The sequence below is a fragment of the Polychytrium aggregatum genome (genome assembly GCF_025602895.1).
Source record: "Polychytrium aggregatum strain JEL109 chromosome Unknown BJ171scaffold_4, whole genome shotgun sequence".
NCBI lineage: Eukaryota > Fungi > Chytridiomycota > Chytridiomycetes > Polychytriales > Polychytrium > Polychytrium aggregatum.
In genome coordinates, this window is record NW_026516206.1 from 294,770 (window position 1) to 308,717 (window position 13,948).

The 13,948-nt window shown below is 57.1% G+C and overlaps 6 protein-coding genes across 6 annotated transcripts; 4 read left to right on the forward strand and 2 right to left on the reverse strand.

The window, feature by feature from the left end:
* The first annotated feature begins 186 nt into the window (after positions 1–186).
* On the forward strand, positions 187–2,515 carry BJ171DRAFT_489094 (Aspartate/glutamate/uridylate kinase). The gene is made up of 4 exons (XM_053109446.1): positions 187–595; positions 771–881; positions 1,109–1,379; positions 1,671–2,515. The coding sequence occupies exons 1-4, from the start codon at positions 197–199 to the stop codon at positions 2,309–2,311; spliced, it is 1,422 nt and encodes a 473-aa protein (XP_052970579.1). The 5' UTR covers positions 187–196; the 3' UTR covers positions 2,312–2,515.
* Positions 2,516–2,642: 127 nt separating this feature from the next.
* Positions 2,643–6,594, forward strand: BJ171DRAFT_489096 (P-loop containing nucleoside triphosphate hydrolase protein). Its single transcript, XM_053109447.1, has 16 exons — positions 2,643–2,983; positions 3,088–3,175; positions 3,441–3,558; positions 3,704–3,833; positions 3,910–3,992; positions 4,112–4,158; positions 4,267–4,449; positions 4,566–4,732; positions 4,870–4,952; positions 5,057–5,137; positions 5,284–5,393; positions 5,513–5,667; positions 5,784–5,920; positions 6,071–6,152; positions 6,275–6,388; positions 6,498–6,594. The coding sequence occupies exons 1-16, from the start codon at positions 2,929–2,931 to the stop codon at positions 6,506–6,508; spliced, it is 1,644 nt and encodes a 547-aa protein (XP_052970580.1). The 5' UTR covers positions 2,643–2,928; the 3' UTR covers positions 6,509–6,594.
* Positions 6,595–7,115: 521 nt separating this feature from the next.
* BJ171DRAFT_489100 (cytochrome c-like domain-containing protein) lies at positions 7,116–8,330 on the forward strand. Its single transcript, XM_053109448.1, has 4 exons — positions 7,116–7,204; positions 7,607–7,671; positions 7,909–8,119; positions 8,240–8,330. Exons 1-4 carry the CDS (start codon positions 7,189–7,191, stop codon positions 8,272–8,274), a joined length of 327 nt encoding a protein of 108 aa, XP_052970581.1. The 5' UTR covers positions 7,116–7,188; the 3' UTR covers positions 8,275–8,330.
* A 276-nt stretch (positions 8,331–8,606) lies between these two features.
* On the reverse strand, positions 8,607–9,325 carry BJ171DRAFT_595652 (uncharacterized protein). Its single transcript, XM_053114616.1, has 3 exons — positions 9,275–9,325; positions 8,998–9,143; positions 8,607–8,764 (listed from the first exon to the last, which is right to left on the reverse strand). The coding sequence occupies exons 2-3, from the start codon at positions 9,130–9,132 to the stop codon at positions 8,642–8,644; spliced, it is 258 nt and encodes an 85-aa protein (XP_052970582.1). The 5' UTR covers positions 9,133–9,143; positions 9,275–9,325; the 3' UTR covers positions 8,607–8,641.
* Positions 9,326–10,065: 740 nt separating this feature from the next.
* BJ171DRAFT_208869 (hepatocellular carcinoma-associated antigen 59-domain-containing protein) lies at positions 10,066–11,841 on the forward strand. Its single transcript, XM_053106341.1, has 7 exons — positions 10,066–10,102; positions 10,169–10,243; positions 10,408–10,626; positions 10,762–10,840; positions 11,001–11,037; positions 11,135–11,284; positions 11,417–11,841. Exons 2-7 carry the CDS (start codon positions 10,224–10,226, stop codon positions 11,458–11,460), a joined length of 549 nt encoding a protein of 182 aa, XP_052970583.1. The 5' UTR covers positions 10,066–10,102; positions 10,169–10,223; the 3' UTR covers positions 11,461–11,841.
* On the reverse strand, positions 11,683–13,778 carry BJ171DRAFT_208846 (RAVE subunit 2/Rogdi). Its single transcript, XM_053106340.1, has 9 exons — positions 13,635–13,778; positions 13,510–13,546; positions 13,276–13,327; positions 13,024–13,078; positions 12,807–12,893; positions 12,609–12,698; positions 12,379–12,477; positions 12,091–12,275; positions 11,683–11,891 (listed from the first exon to the last, which is right to left on the reverse strand). The coding sequence occupies exons 1-9, from the start codon at positions 13,650–13,652 to the stop codon at positions 11,750–11,752; spliced, it is 765 nt and encodes a 254-aa protein (XP_052970584.1). The 5' UTR covers positions 13,653–13,778; the 3' UTR covers positions 11,683–11,749.
* Positions 13,779–13,948: the final 170 nt, after the last annotated feature.

Consider the following 13,948-nt stretch of genomic DNA (forward strand, 5'->3'; position numbering starts at 1 on the left):
CCTTGATAGCTTTCAATTGAAATAAAAAATAAAAATAAAAAAAAAAAACCGTCCGTCAACCCACAGTGGATTCATTCCACCTTTTGCTGCGCCACAAACAACGTGACTCTCAGGTGACCGAGATGAGCAGCCGCGAGGGGCCGGAAAATTGGCACCCGATAAGCCCCCGAGCGCATGCGCGCTTATCGGACACGTCATGCTTTCACACCGGCTGCCTCTCCTGCAGCTCCGGAGAGACCTGGTCTATATCCACGCACTGAGCCCTTGGCCGGCATCTGCACATCGGTGCCTCTCTCTCTCCCGCCTCCCAGACAGCCTGATCGCCATGTCGCAGGAAACACCAAAGAACGTGCGATCTTCGCACCACACTAACCCTTCGGGTGGCCTGACGCTGGTCATCAAGCTCGGCACGTCGTCCATCTGCGACGAAAAGACGCACCTCCCCAAGTTGGCGAACCTCTCGCTTCTTGTCGAGACTGTTGTCCAGCTGCGAAACCTCGGCCACCAGGTCGTTTTGGTGACGAGTGGCGCCGTCGGCGTCGGCCTGAAGCGCCTCAACATGCCCAGGAGACCGAAGCATCTGGCCCAAGTTCAGGTCTGTCCTCGACTGTTGCGGCTCTCCAATTCGCGATTCTCGGGCCGTTCAATCGCTTATGACAATCAACATGGATGAGCGCACGATGAGCCAGCCCGCGAATGCTGCAGCGAGCAGGGATGGACTGTCACCCGAGCGCCTCATCGATCTGACGATCGCTTGTTTCCATTTCTAGGCCGTTGCTGCCGTTGGTCAAGGAAGGCTGATGGCCCTTTACGACGACCTGTTCGGCAACTTTGACCAGCCCATTGCCCAGATTCTGCTGACGAGAGACACACTTGCCGAGGTAAGCACTGCGTACGCAAAGAGGGGAGAGCAGAAAGTATCTCGAATGCGGAAGAGGGGCCGATCGCATTCGTATCCGCTTTCTTCAACGCAAAGCAGCGCTTGGAGCATCGGTGGCATCGACTGCATATCTCTCAGTCCCACACAAAGTGCGCAGACGCACAACGCCCCGGGTTTCAGTCTCAGTCTAACACAGATATCGATCGCCCGTGGCCTCGCCAAAACCAGCGGTCACAATATCTGAATGCCTGCAACACCTTCAATGAGCTGCTCCACATGGGCGTCATCCCCATCGTCAACGAAAACGACACAGTATCACACTCGGAAATCCGTTTTGGCGACAACGACACGCTCTCGGCCGTGACGGCCGGCATGATCAACGCCGACTATCTCTTCCTGCTGACCGATGTCGAGTGTCTTTATACCGACAATCCCCGCACCAACCCCGAAGCGCGGGCCGTCCGTGTCGTCCAGGATGTCGCCAAGCTCCGGGAGGAAGGTGAGACTTGTGCGAACAGCTGTTATCTACCTCCAGCATTTGCCGTGGACTGTCCTTGGGCTCAGCTGGTATCGACCCACGGACTCGCGATCCGGAAGAATCGATGAGACTGCATGTGCACTGGTGGATGAGCGTCAAGCTGCCAGCTTCCAAAGATAAAATAAGCAAGCCGAGTCGCACCACCACATTCGATTCCGATTCCGATTCCGATTCCGATTCCGATTCCGAGTGTGAGTCTGAGTCTGAGTCACCGAGACGTTCCGCTCACCGCATCCATCACTCTGTTTGTAGTCATCGTCTCCTCCCCTGGATCCGCACTTGGCACCGGCGGCATGGTGACAAAGTTGATCGCTGCCGATCTGGCTACGGCCGCTGGATGCGCAACCATCATTACCCTGGGCTCGATGCCCCAGCGCATCGTCCAGATCCTGGAGGAGATTGGCGAGCATGCGGCTCAGCACGGTGATTCTCCCCTGGAGCTTACCTACGGCACATATTTTCTTGCAAAGCCCAACCCCATGGTCGACCGCAAATGGTGGATCCTGCACGGCCTCGCAACGTACGGCTCGATCACAGTCGACTCGGGGGCAGTCCGGGCGCTCATCAAACAGCGATCGTCGCTGTTTGCCGCGGGCATCGTCAAGGTGGAGGGTTCCTTTGTCGCGCAGCAGAGCGTCCGGGTGCTGACGGTGATCCAGGACGACGACACTGGCGCAGAGTCGATCGTCGAGGTCGGCAAGGGCATCGCCAGCTACACGGCCCAGGAAATCTCGCGGATCAAGGGATGCAAGAGCAAGGAAATCGTTGGCCTGCTTGGCTATGTCGACGCCGAGTATGTGATCCACCGCGACAACCTGGTCGTGACCAACCCCGATCTGGACTGGACCAAGGTGGTTCTGAAGGCCGGAAACCGATCTCCAACCGACAACTAGGGGCGCCGGGGAACTATCTTCCTCCAGCCTAGCCCAGCCCGGAGACTTCTGTAACGAGAGCGCCTTGGCCGCCAATGACTCTGGAGTGGACACCAGAGTCCCTGAATCGATCGATCCGCTGGTGCTGCCTCGGTGCTGCCTCCGGTGCTGCCTCCGGTGCTTCCCCAATACAGCGACGCTGAGATGGGCCGAGATGTCATTGCATGTGCTTGGTGCCGCTCATCCGGTTCGCGGGCGAGGGTGTGCGGTGCTCATGGACTCATCGCTGGAGACAGTCCGCCCGGTCATGTTGTCCTGCGCTCTTCTTGTGCTGGAAAGTGGGCAAGCCGGCGGGAGGTGGATAAGATGGAGGGATATCGGGTCGATGCCGGCAACGAGGCGGTCTGGACGAGTCTGGCACAGCGGGTTGTTCGGGTTCCCAGGGACTTCATCCCCACTCTCCGCCTCCATCTGCCCGCCGTCGTTCTCCCGTTCATCTCGCCTGCCACGTTCATCTGCAGGATACCACCCCGACCTGCAGATATCGCCCAGGCTCCTCCCCGAGCAACTCGGAGTTGGTTCGCCCTCGATCACTCCCCTCTTTGCAAACAAGCTGCTGCGACCCATCCCTTGACACGATGGCTGGCTCTCGTCCAGGCACACTTCGCTCTAATATCGCCAACCTGGCGTCTGGTGAGTCGGCTGCATCCAGCTGCGATGCGCCCGGCCATAGCTCGAGCCCCAAATCTCACAACGCACGCCTGCTGCTTCCGTGATATGGCTCGTCTTTCGGACAGATCTCCAGATCTCAAGGGAATGCGCCCTGCTCGGCAACTATGACACGTCGCTGGTGTATTTCGAAAGCATCATCCAAACCATCCATCTGTATGTCTGCAGCATCTTTCTCGCTAACGTGTGGATGCAGCAGGCTCCTACGATCTGTGCAACTGGCACGCATTCAATCGGATATGCAGCAGGGATAGCCAGGGTCCTACTATGGACGGCCATGATGCCAGAGCAGCTGACGACGCCGACTTTCGCATCCATACTCTCGTTGATGTATCGGCCCGCTATTTGGCGTACCGGCTGCACCTCTATCATACTCGATGGGATCTGGGACCACTCGATCGATTGAATGCGGTTGCTCTAGCCACTCGAAGACCGTTTCCGATCCGACACTGAGGGAAAAGTGGAATGAGCTCAAGCAAAACCTCACGACCGAGTTCCAGCTCGTGAAAGACATTAGCCTGGAGATATCTGGATTCAAGGTGGGGGCTCCTTTCCCTCCCTTCTGCAGTCGCCGTCTCTACAGAGGATTCAACAGATCATAGGTGGAGAAAAGTTCAATGATGGACTCCATCTCGCTCTCGCTCGCTGTGACTCTGACGATATGTTTTTGCGATGACTCGACAGCAAGAACGCCACTCTCGCTCCGACCCTCGGCCCAAGAGCTCTGCCGCCGACGACGGGCCTGCACCGTACGATAAGGATGTATGGGCTGCACCTCCGAAGAAGGCTGCTCCTGCAGCCAAAAAGCGGACAGGCAAGTCGCACGACCGATTGAGCCAGTGCGATCAAAACCGGAAACGCAAAGGCGCTTATTCTTCACCGTGCTGCAGATAACGAAGACGGACTCCCTGGCTGGGCCAAGGGCTCCCAAACGACATCGACCCGAGCCACCGGTCTCATGAAGGCTGGCAAGGTACATCGACTCATCCCAGCGCACGGCCGAGGCTCAGCTGGGCTGCGTTGTATTCGTCGGGTGGCTCGGGGCGCATCCAGTTCGACGCGTTCGTTAACAGGCTTCCGAATGATCTATAGGCATCGCAATCTGATCTCAAATCCAAAGCCAAGACCAGTATTGCCGGGTAAGTTTCCAGCTGCAGGGGCTGTTTTCCACAAGAAAAAGGAGTGATATCGTATCCCATGACCAATAACCTTGCGTCGATCCGTCGAATCTCCTCTGGGGTTTGCAGAAAACCGCCGGCCAGAAGCGCTGGTGCGGGCCAATCGGTGTCGCCGAGCATGCCAAAGAAGCCTGTGAAGAAGGCAGCCGGCCCGTCGCAGGCCAGTGCTTCGAGGGAATCGATCGACCGTGAATCCAAGACCGAGAAATCAGCGGAGCAAGAGGAAGGCGAGGAGGGCAATCAGCGGCCAGAGTAAGTGCAGAGCCATCGGAAGTGTCTCGAGTTGATCCGTATCCACGCGGCTCGGAGAGTAGGCCGATCTCTGTCGATGTATCTCACTTCACCGCCTTGAATCTGTTCGGCTGAAGATTTGACCCAACGGGCTACGACAAAGACTTGGTGGAAATGGTCAAGCGCGATATTCTGCAAACCAACCCGAACGTCCGATGGAGCGACATTGCCGGGCTGCGCGAAGCCAAGTCGCTGCTTGAAGAAGCAATTGTCCTTCCACTCTGGATGCCTGACTATTTTCAAGGTTTGACGATAGCCAGGCAACGAGCGAGAATTGGAGCGATACAGCATGCTGAGAACAGGAGCGGTGCGGTTGGAGGAGTCGAGCTGTACTCTGTTGCTCTAGCTGACGCCTCCATCGAATCTCATGCGATCTCTCAGGCATTCGGCGCCCCTGGAAGGGTGTCTTGATGACAGGCCCGCCGGGCACTGGCAAGACGTTGCTTGCAAAAGCTGTAGCGACAGTGAGTCGAGTCTGGAGGATGCTCTAAATTGCTCCGCTTGAGCCGCAGAGGGTTGGTGCAAGCGGCAGGATAAGTGCACGACTAATCAAGTTGAATGGACCCAGGAATGCCAAACAACGTTCTTCAATGTCACAGCGAGTATGCTCACTTCCAAATGGCGTGGAGACTCTGAAAAGATCGTGCGGGTATGACAGCTCACTCGACTGAATCTCGGCCAATCGCAGAGTGGGGCTCAAACGACGAGGGTGTTTGCGGACCGAGTGATGGGCGTGGAGCTCGTATCCACGACCTTAACTTGCTGCTGCTGACGAGCATATATACCTCTGAACAGCTTCTCTTTGAGATGGCCCGCCACTACGCACCCAGCACCATCTTTATCGACGAAATCGACTCGCTGTGCAGCAGCCGTGGAGAAAGCTCAGAGCACGAGGCCAGCAGAAGGTGAGGCGACCGCGGTAAAGAGACTGTTGCGCGGCGAACATCTCGTATACAGACTCGTGATGGCCGACAAGACTGCTGGGCCCGGCCCACTTACCAATGGCCGCAACATTGATCTGCAGAGTCAAGTCCGAAATCCTGATGCAAATGGATGGAATCAGCGGGCTGTCGACCGGCAGCGCCGACGGAGCCAATCCCATCGTTATGGTGCTGGGAGCCACGAACTTTCCGTGGCACATTGACGAAGCACTGAGACGCCGTCTCGAGAAGCGAATCTGTGAGTAAAGGACAGCGCTGTCGCCTGTATCGGCTCAGTCCAAGAAAACAAGCGCGAATGCATCGCGAGGAGCATATCGGATGTTGTGCTCACCATGTGTACTTGTGTTTGGACAGATATTCCTCTCCCTGATATGGAGAGCCGCCGCGAGCTGCTGCGGATCAATTTGCAGTCGATCCCTGTCGGTGTCGACGTCAACATGGACGACCTGGCCACACGGGTGGAAGGCTATAGCGGCGCCGATATCACCAATGTAACGTATCGCGGTGATCCATGGGCTGCCCACACATGCAACTGACATGCAACTGACACGCCGATATCATACGGATGGTATGCCGATGTCATTTGGTCGCTGGCTGACCCGCTGGATTGGCGGAAATGCTGTCGCCGACTGTCGTTGCAGATTTGCCGAGACGCCAGCATGATGAGCATGCGCAAGAAGATCCGAGGTCTTCCGCCAGACCAGATCCGCAAGATCCCAAAGGGTACGAGACCAGACGCATATGTATCCCGAGCACTGACGCCAACGATGCACTGCATCGGTCAACGCAATCACGGCGGCGTTAGCTAACACGCCGTGCCCATTCCCACGAACAACACCTTGCAGAGGAGCTCGAAGGCCCCACGATGATGGAAGACTTTTTGGCGGCCATTGCCAAGATCCAAAGCAGTGTCAGCCAGGCCGATCTCAAGCGGTATCAGGACTGGATGGACGAATTCGGTACGATGGGGCTCCTGTCAGCACACGTGTTGCAGAGCATCGATCCGAGCAGCCGGACGGGCCAGGGCCAGGGCCGGGACACTGATCTGCTCTTTGCTTTGGGACACAGGGAGCGCCTAGACTGAACGAACCGGGAAGCTGGCCATCGCCGCGCGACAGGGCGATGTCCCCGCAATCAACACGATGCACTCTGGCCTTGGTCCTTGGCTGCATCGTCCCCAGTCTCGGTGCGTGGGGCAGTGCCGTGGCAGTGCCGTGGCAGTGCATTCATGCGCAGCAGCACGGATCGATCCAGCGGCCCGGATCGAGTGCATTTCATTCCCAGCCCCGCGCTCCATTCCGCCTCCGCAGCCGACCCGCAGGCACACGCACCCGGGCCGGCGACTGGCAAGCAAACACATCACCGCGAGTCACCGCCGAGCGAGCGGCGTGGCGCAGCAGGTGGCTTTGGCTGGCGCTGTTTGTGTGCTGTCGCTGCCCCTCGTTCTGTGTTGGCGCATAGCCACACACCCCAGTCCATACACAGCGCACACAGACTGTGGCGGCTTGCACACGGCCTGCACGCGGCTTGCACGCGGCCTGATCGCTGATTGGCCCCCGGCTGCCCGCGCATTGTCCTTATCGCCACCGCTTCTGTGGAGCCAGCGCCTGCACGGAATGCGCTTCCATTTTTTTCTCGCCTCTCGTTTTTTTGCTGCCGGCATAAATAAGGCGTGCGCCGGCCATTCATCTGCCCACCGTTTCTCGACCAGGCTTGTCTCAGACCTCCCTCGCGATTACACCCTCGAATCTTGTTCAAAATGACCATTCCTGCTGGTGAGCATCCGTCCGTCCCTTCCTGTCTGTCCCTGTCGGCGGGGCTGCCGCTCAGCTGGCTTCGCGATATCGGCCTGGCGAGCCAATGCCTTCTCGCTGCGACTTGGCGCGAACATGTCGCTCCCGCCCGATTCCGCATATCGGGGCGCACTCCGGACGCAGCCGCATCGCAGCCAGTTGTGTTCTGGAGGATGCACGAGCATGAGCCTGTGTTTCTGCTGTCTGCGAGGCAGCGGCAGCCACAAAGACCATCCATCGTGTGCTGCCTTGCACGCGTCGCAGTGGTTTCCGTTCTCAAGCTTTTGCCATCGAGGCCCACCACTTTCTACATCCGGATCGTCCTCTGCGCTCCCGTGCTTAGCTCGTTCCTACCGATGGACTGACGCTCTCTGCCTGCCATAGGTAACGCTGTCAACGGTGCTAAGCTCTTCAAGACTCGCTGCGCTCAGTGCCACGTTGTTGAGAAGGTAATTTCCGTCTCCGGTTGTATTATGCGCGGTGTTACCTGTCCGTTTGCCATCGGATGGGCGGATCGAAACAGCTGCCGCATCATCGGCTCAAGTCCCGGATTCATCTGTACACGCCAGAAGAAGCTGCCTCCGTGCGCTGGCGATCTGGCCCTCGGTCTGCACGATTGGACCGGTGCACCTTCTGCAGCGAGTTGACCGTCCCTTCTCTTGTGATGCTGCCGCTATCGCCAACAGGGTGCCCCCCACAAGGTCGGCCCCAACCTCAACGGTCTCTTTGGCAAGAAGTCTGGAAGCGCTGCTGGCTACGCTTACTCTTCGGCCATGACCTCCAAGCAAGTTGTTTGGGACGAGGAGCAGATGTTCACCTACCTCGAGAACCCCAAGAAGTTCGTTCCCGGCACCAAGATGGTCTTTGCCGGTTTCAAGAAGGAGCAGGATCGTGCTGGTAAGGCCACCCGAATCCTGCATGCAGCAGCAGTAGCATTTGCATAGCACCGCAACATTGGTCTCGAGGCGGCGCTATTACCACCGTGGATGCTGACTGTTTGTTGCCTGTCTCTTCCAGATGTCATTGCTTACCTCAAGGATGCCACCCAATAAACGCTTCTGTCTCCAATGATCCACACCATCACAATAAATTAATCATGCCAAACGAACTCCATTGTGCCTTCATCGCTGTCCAATTTGAATGTCTCATGCAGATGTATGACACCGGCTCAGACCGGCATCCTCCATCACAATATCCCGGCCCTCAACATATTCAGATCACTGGCTGCTGACGCACCCGTCTCGCCGCACTCTCAGTGATGGCTGATGGCCGTGGGTGACCCATCATGCATCCCCAAATCAACATCATCCGCAGCCGCCTTGGCGCCCGAATGCATCCCTGTCACTTCCCGACCTGTGCACAAGCGTCGCAGCCGCTCACGCCGTTCGTCGGGACTGGTGCGGTGTATTGTTGCGTCTCCTACACGTCGCCCTTGGGCGACTGGAATCCAAACGTCTTCACACCGATCGCCTCATTGGCCTTTTGCCACCCCTCGTTCCGCTCCTTGGCCTGCTCGTGGTTTTGTCGGATCTTGATTTTCATCTGGAGGGGAGGCCCAAGCAGCGTCAGCTACTCTACTGCCACGCCATACCGGCTGACTGTCGCCGCTTCCCTGGGCCCATCGCATCAGACACGCAATGCTCTCCTGTTCAGCGTAGCGAGCTGCCTCGCCTGGTGTCCACTTCTGCGGCCTCAGAGCCAGCGGCGTTTGCTTGCGCATGCGGTCCGTGATCGTGCCATCAACCAGAAATCCAAAATCGTCTGGAGATACGCACCTGGTAGGCACTGCACTCCTTGAAGGCGATGAGCGCCGGATTGCATCGCCCCAGCAGCTTGCCAATGAATCCTTCCCGCTCGAGACAGCTCAGGAACGTTCGGTTCAGGTCTTCGCATTCATCCAGTCGGGTCATGGTTGCGGGATCTGCTGGAAGCACGAGGCAATTACAGCGTTTCCCGATGCCAATGTCAGTCCGCCTGTCCCGCACCGCTTGCGAGTGCAATCGACGGACACCCTCCTCGCTTGCGAGCGCCATGGCTGGTGCCAGGACGTACCTGCGAGCTTGCAATGTGGTGTTGGTTGATGAAGGTCAAGCGCTGGCCGAGATCAAAGCCCCAGAATTCAAGTTCCGGATCGAGCTGTTGGATCGAGCTGTTGGATCGAGCTGTTGGATCGAGTTGCCGGATCGAGCCAATGGGCGTGTTGCTGGGGCTCTTGTCGTCGTGGCCCGATGCATTTCCTTCCGCTGGCTGATCTGCACCGCCTGGCTCGGCAGCATGGACAACACCGACAGCGAGAGGGTTGTGTTCAAGGTGCGCAAGCCCAAGCAGCCCAAGAATGCCCGCAAGAAGGACGACGACGAGAACCAAGACGAACGCAAGGACATAGAAGCTGCAGACCCAGCGCCGGGTTCGCTGGAGGAGGCATCGAAGGCAGCCACAGCGGACGAAGCCGAGTCCCCATCCATCTCGATCGAGTAGGTCCTATTTGGCCTGCGTCCCCACAGCACGCATCGGCTTAATCGACCCGTGACATACCGCCATTATTCGTTGCATTGATTCAAGACCGTCGCTTGCGCTGGCAAATCTCCCACTCACTGGCCGCCTTCTTGATCGACTGGCGCGAACAGCGATATCATCGAATTGCGCAAGCTTCGAAAGCGCACGAACGGAGTTGGCGTGAATGATCTTCTGCGTGGAGATCCAAAGCTGGCCCGAGAGCGAGCCGAGCAGGAGGAGAAGAAGGACGCCGATCCGTGGAAGTTGGGGTCTGGAGGTCTTGTGGATCTCAACAAAATCAAAGGCATCAGGCAAGTCGGAGCATCGGCCGACGCCCGCCGGCCAAGTCGACATTGTTGGGTGGAATCGCTGTCGGGCAGGCTGGTATGGAAGTCTCCATCAAATGAGTCTTGGACTGTCCGCTAACACAGTCTCTCATCGTCGCGCCAGTGTCTTTGGAAGCCAATCGAGCGACAACAGCTCGTTCGCGACGGCCTCTCAGGATATGGACCGATCCAAGCACATGTAGGATACCTGCTTCGCCAGTGTGCGGAGACTGTCGCATCCCCTTGGCCTATGCCACATCCACCCGAGCTATATATGTATATGACGCCTATCCGTCAGTGCGTTTCTCTGCAGGCGTGATTCTCAAACTCACACTTTCGCCTGTGCCTTGTCTCGACCGGCAGGAACGCATTCGTGGAGCGGGAGTTGATGAAGAAGCGAGGGCAGTCGCTGGACTCGCCGGTGGATGGAGAGAGCTCGTCTCCACAGACGCAGAATCCGACGGATGAGCTCTTTGATATCCCCGAGAACCTCCGGGTGAAGGACTCGGCCCTGCCCGAGGGCAACGTCACGCTTTCTGCCTCGATGCTGACGGCCATCCCAGAGATTGATCTGGGCATCGAGTATGTACAAAGCGCAGTGCTGTATCCGGTGGTGTCTCGGCTTTGAGCTGCCAAACTATGGACACGGATCCATTCAGGCGACTACGATTGCAGTAGTCACTAACGACGGCTCATGACAATCCGTCGTCTCTGCAGCATCAAGCTCAAAAACATTGCCGAGACTGAACAAGCAAAGCAAAAACTGTCTGGAAGGAAGCATACCAAGAAGGATCTGGTGAGGATCAGGCCCAGCCCTTCTCTGGATGCTGAAATACCGCGACTTCCGGCACCATCTCTCCCCGTCCATCTCGGCACCTCATCTGGCGTAACAATCGTATTGTTGGGCAGTCCGCCTACTTTTCATTGATTGCTCTCCCTCTGCCCTCTCGACCCAGTTGGACTATAGCCAAAACGTCACGGCTGCAGAACGATGTAAGTTACTTGCTCCTTCCCCCCCCTCCATGCTAACCTTGGTGACGAACTTGGTTACCTGGAACTGATCTTCCTGTGTGTCCTCAATCTCTATCAGTCATGACTGCACGCTATCACCAACAACAGCGCTCGGACCATTCCCAGCAACACGGCCGCAACAGTAACCATGGCAACAGCGACAATCACAGTCGCAGCCAAGGCTCGGAGTCGAGGGGACATAGATCGGATCGTCGGTCGATGGCAACAGGTTCGTGAGAGCCGCCCGCGGCAGCATACCCAATATTTCTGCCAGTAGCTGCTTCCATGCGGAGACGCACTTCGATCGGTTGGTGCGTGAATGCTCTGTTGCATGCATTAACATCACATTCCGTTTTACCAGACGACATTGTGATGGAGCGCTTCAAAAAGCGAATGAGACGCTAATTGTCTCGCTAGCCAAATCCCCGCCAGCCGAGCAGACTCGATCGTCTGACATCGCACTGACCAGCACACCTGGCACCACACCTGGTACCACACCTGGTACCACACAGCACCGGGAGTCAGTCTTGTTCCCCACTGGAGGCTTCCGATGGCATTAGAGTTTGCTGCCATGCTCTACGTGCATCCCACCCAGTCCGTTATTCCCCCCCCCTCTCGCCTCTGAGCAGTAGCTGACTTGTTTCTGCCTTGGACTGTCGCGTGGCGCTCAGAAACGGCCATCGCTGGGTGTATATTAGAGTGCCTCTAGTTTAGTCCGAAGTCCCTGGCACAGTACTTCGATCTTGGTGATAGCATTAAAGATCTTCTCGAGCTTTGGGCTCTTTGATTCCACCGTGACTTCGTCGATGAGCTCGACCTTGCGTCCCTTGTATGAGCTGTGGTAGGTGCCAGTGACAAGCGGCAGTGCGTGAGGAGGCGAAATACGTTTCAGCGGTGCTGTGGTGTATCTCAGGGACACAAACAGTGGTTTGTAGGTCCAGAACCCGCGCTTTCTGGTGACGACGGCAGGCAATTTGTCGAGTGCAATGGCTCCAGCTTCAGTCCGCAGGACAAACAGCTTGGAAAGATACCCACTCGATTTTGACAAACTCGCGGCTGCGACCCATGAGCTTGTTTTGGATCAGACTCATTTGGAACTGATTCATGGGGATGGCCGGCAGCCCGACTTGGAAACTGAGGCTGTAGACACAGGTGACCAGGCAGCTGCCACTGACGAAGAACTCGACGACTAGATCCTCAGGCAGCTCGGGAGAGAAGTGCTGTGCCGGGATGCACGGGAGTAGTGCAATGCGAGGCCAGTGTGTTAGCATCATAGATAGCACTCGGCCGATGCATCCAGGCTATCCATTCCTACCGACATACCTTTGCGTCGACCTCGTAGAGCGGAAATGCCTGGGCTGTGTCGACGTGCGTCAGCGTGTCCCTGGCCTTTTTGACAAACTCTGCAACTCGATCGAGGAGCTGTGACCCGCAACGAAAGGTGAGTCAGCCCCACCACCGATATCTCACTCAGATCAAGCACCGCGATTCATCCGGAGCCGCGGCTTTACTCTGCTGGAGAAACACAAGTCTGAATACAGCGTTTCACTCGCCTGCTTGAGCGATATGGAGTCGTAGTTGTTGATCGGAAAGGTCTCGGCGGCGTCGAGAGCTAGAATGAGGCAGTTTCGAGCCGTTTGGATCTGGAGATGTCATCAAATGGCAAACGACATGGACAGCCAAGACATCAGCGCGCGGTGACATGCCGTGCCTCCAGTCTCATCGCCGTGCTGATTATGGCCGATTCGCACCTGCCGAAGAGGAAACGGATGCGCCGGATTCAGCGTTGCCTTGAGGACCTGGGTTCGTGGATAATGGGGAAACTTGATGTGCAGCTCCTATGCCGTTCAACAGTGTTGAGTCAGTACAAGCAGGCTCGTTGAGCAGCATATGCGAGCCAAACCGTCGAGGACCTGACAGTGCGGCCGGGGTGCTGGAGCAGGAGCAGCATCGCACTGGCTGACTCACGCCTTTCTTAATGACCGCTCCGTCCACCGTGACAAATCCCTTCAGCACATCGTTGCTGCATTTGGACGAGCCAGGAGGAATTTGGCATGAACGAGATAGCATTGGGATCGAGATGGCATCGGGATTGAGGAGATGACAATGATGATCAGCCTCACCACATCGGCATGAGCGGAACGGCATCCTGTTCACTGCCTCGCTGCATTCGAGCACAGCGGCGCGACGGTCTCAGGCGACGATGCAGGTTATGCATACCCGGCCGATGTGATCGCGAGAGTGGCTCCAATGGCTGCAGCAGGACTTGAAGCTGGATGAATTTGCCGTTGATAGCAATCGGGAACTTGATAAGCACTCGCAGAACTCTCTCCCACGGCGGTTGATGTGCTTGCTTGTCATTGAACTCCAGGACACGACCAACGCCGCTCATGCCTTGGGATCTAAATCTCCGCATTGGCTATTGCAATGCACATGTGACGATGGGAGTCCTACCGATGTCGATGGTTTGCGAGCACGCCGAGACGCCCTCCTGCAATTCGAATCGAGACAACATCACGGATGGCGGCTGAGTCGCAGCGAACATCCACGTCTGCTATACACGCGATCTCGTTGTCTACCTTGATGGTCTGCAGCATGTCTTTGAGCACATGGGGCGCAATGTTCTCGAGGAGCCACGCAAGCTCGGCTTGCTGGATGCGCAGGACTGATTAGCATCGGCCCAGCGGCCATCAGTCCAGTGCATGGGCAAGCATCGCAAATAACAGCAACAACCGCACCAGATTCTGAGTTTCTTTGGCAGAAAGCCACTCAGGGTCGTTATGTGCGTTGTGTTGCGACATTTCCGGGCTGGTTTCGGCCGGCGATGTGTTCGTCCGAAGATTGGATGCTGGAAGTGGGGTGCTGGCTCTGGTATCGGCCGTCGCTTCTCAAC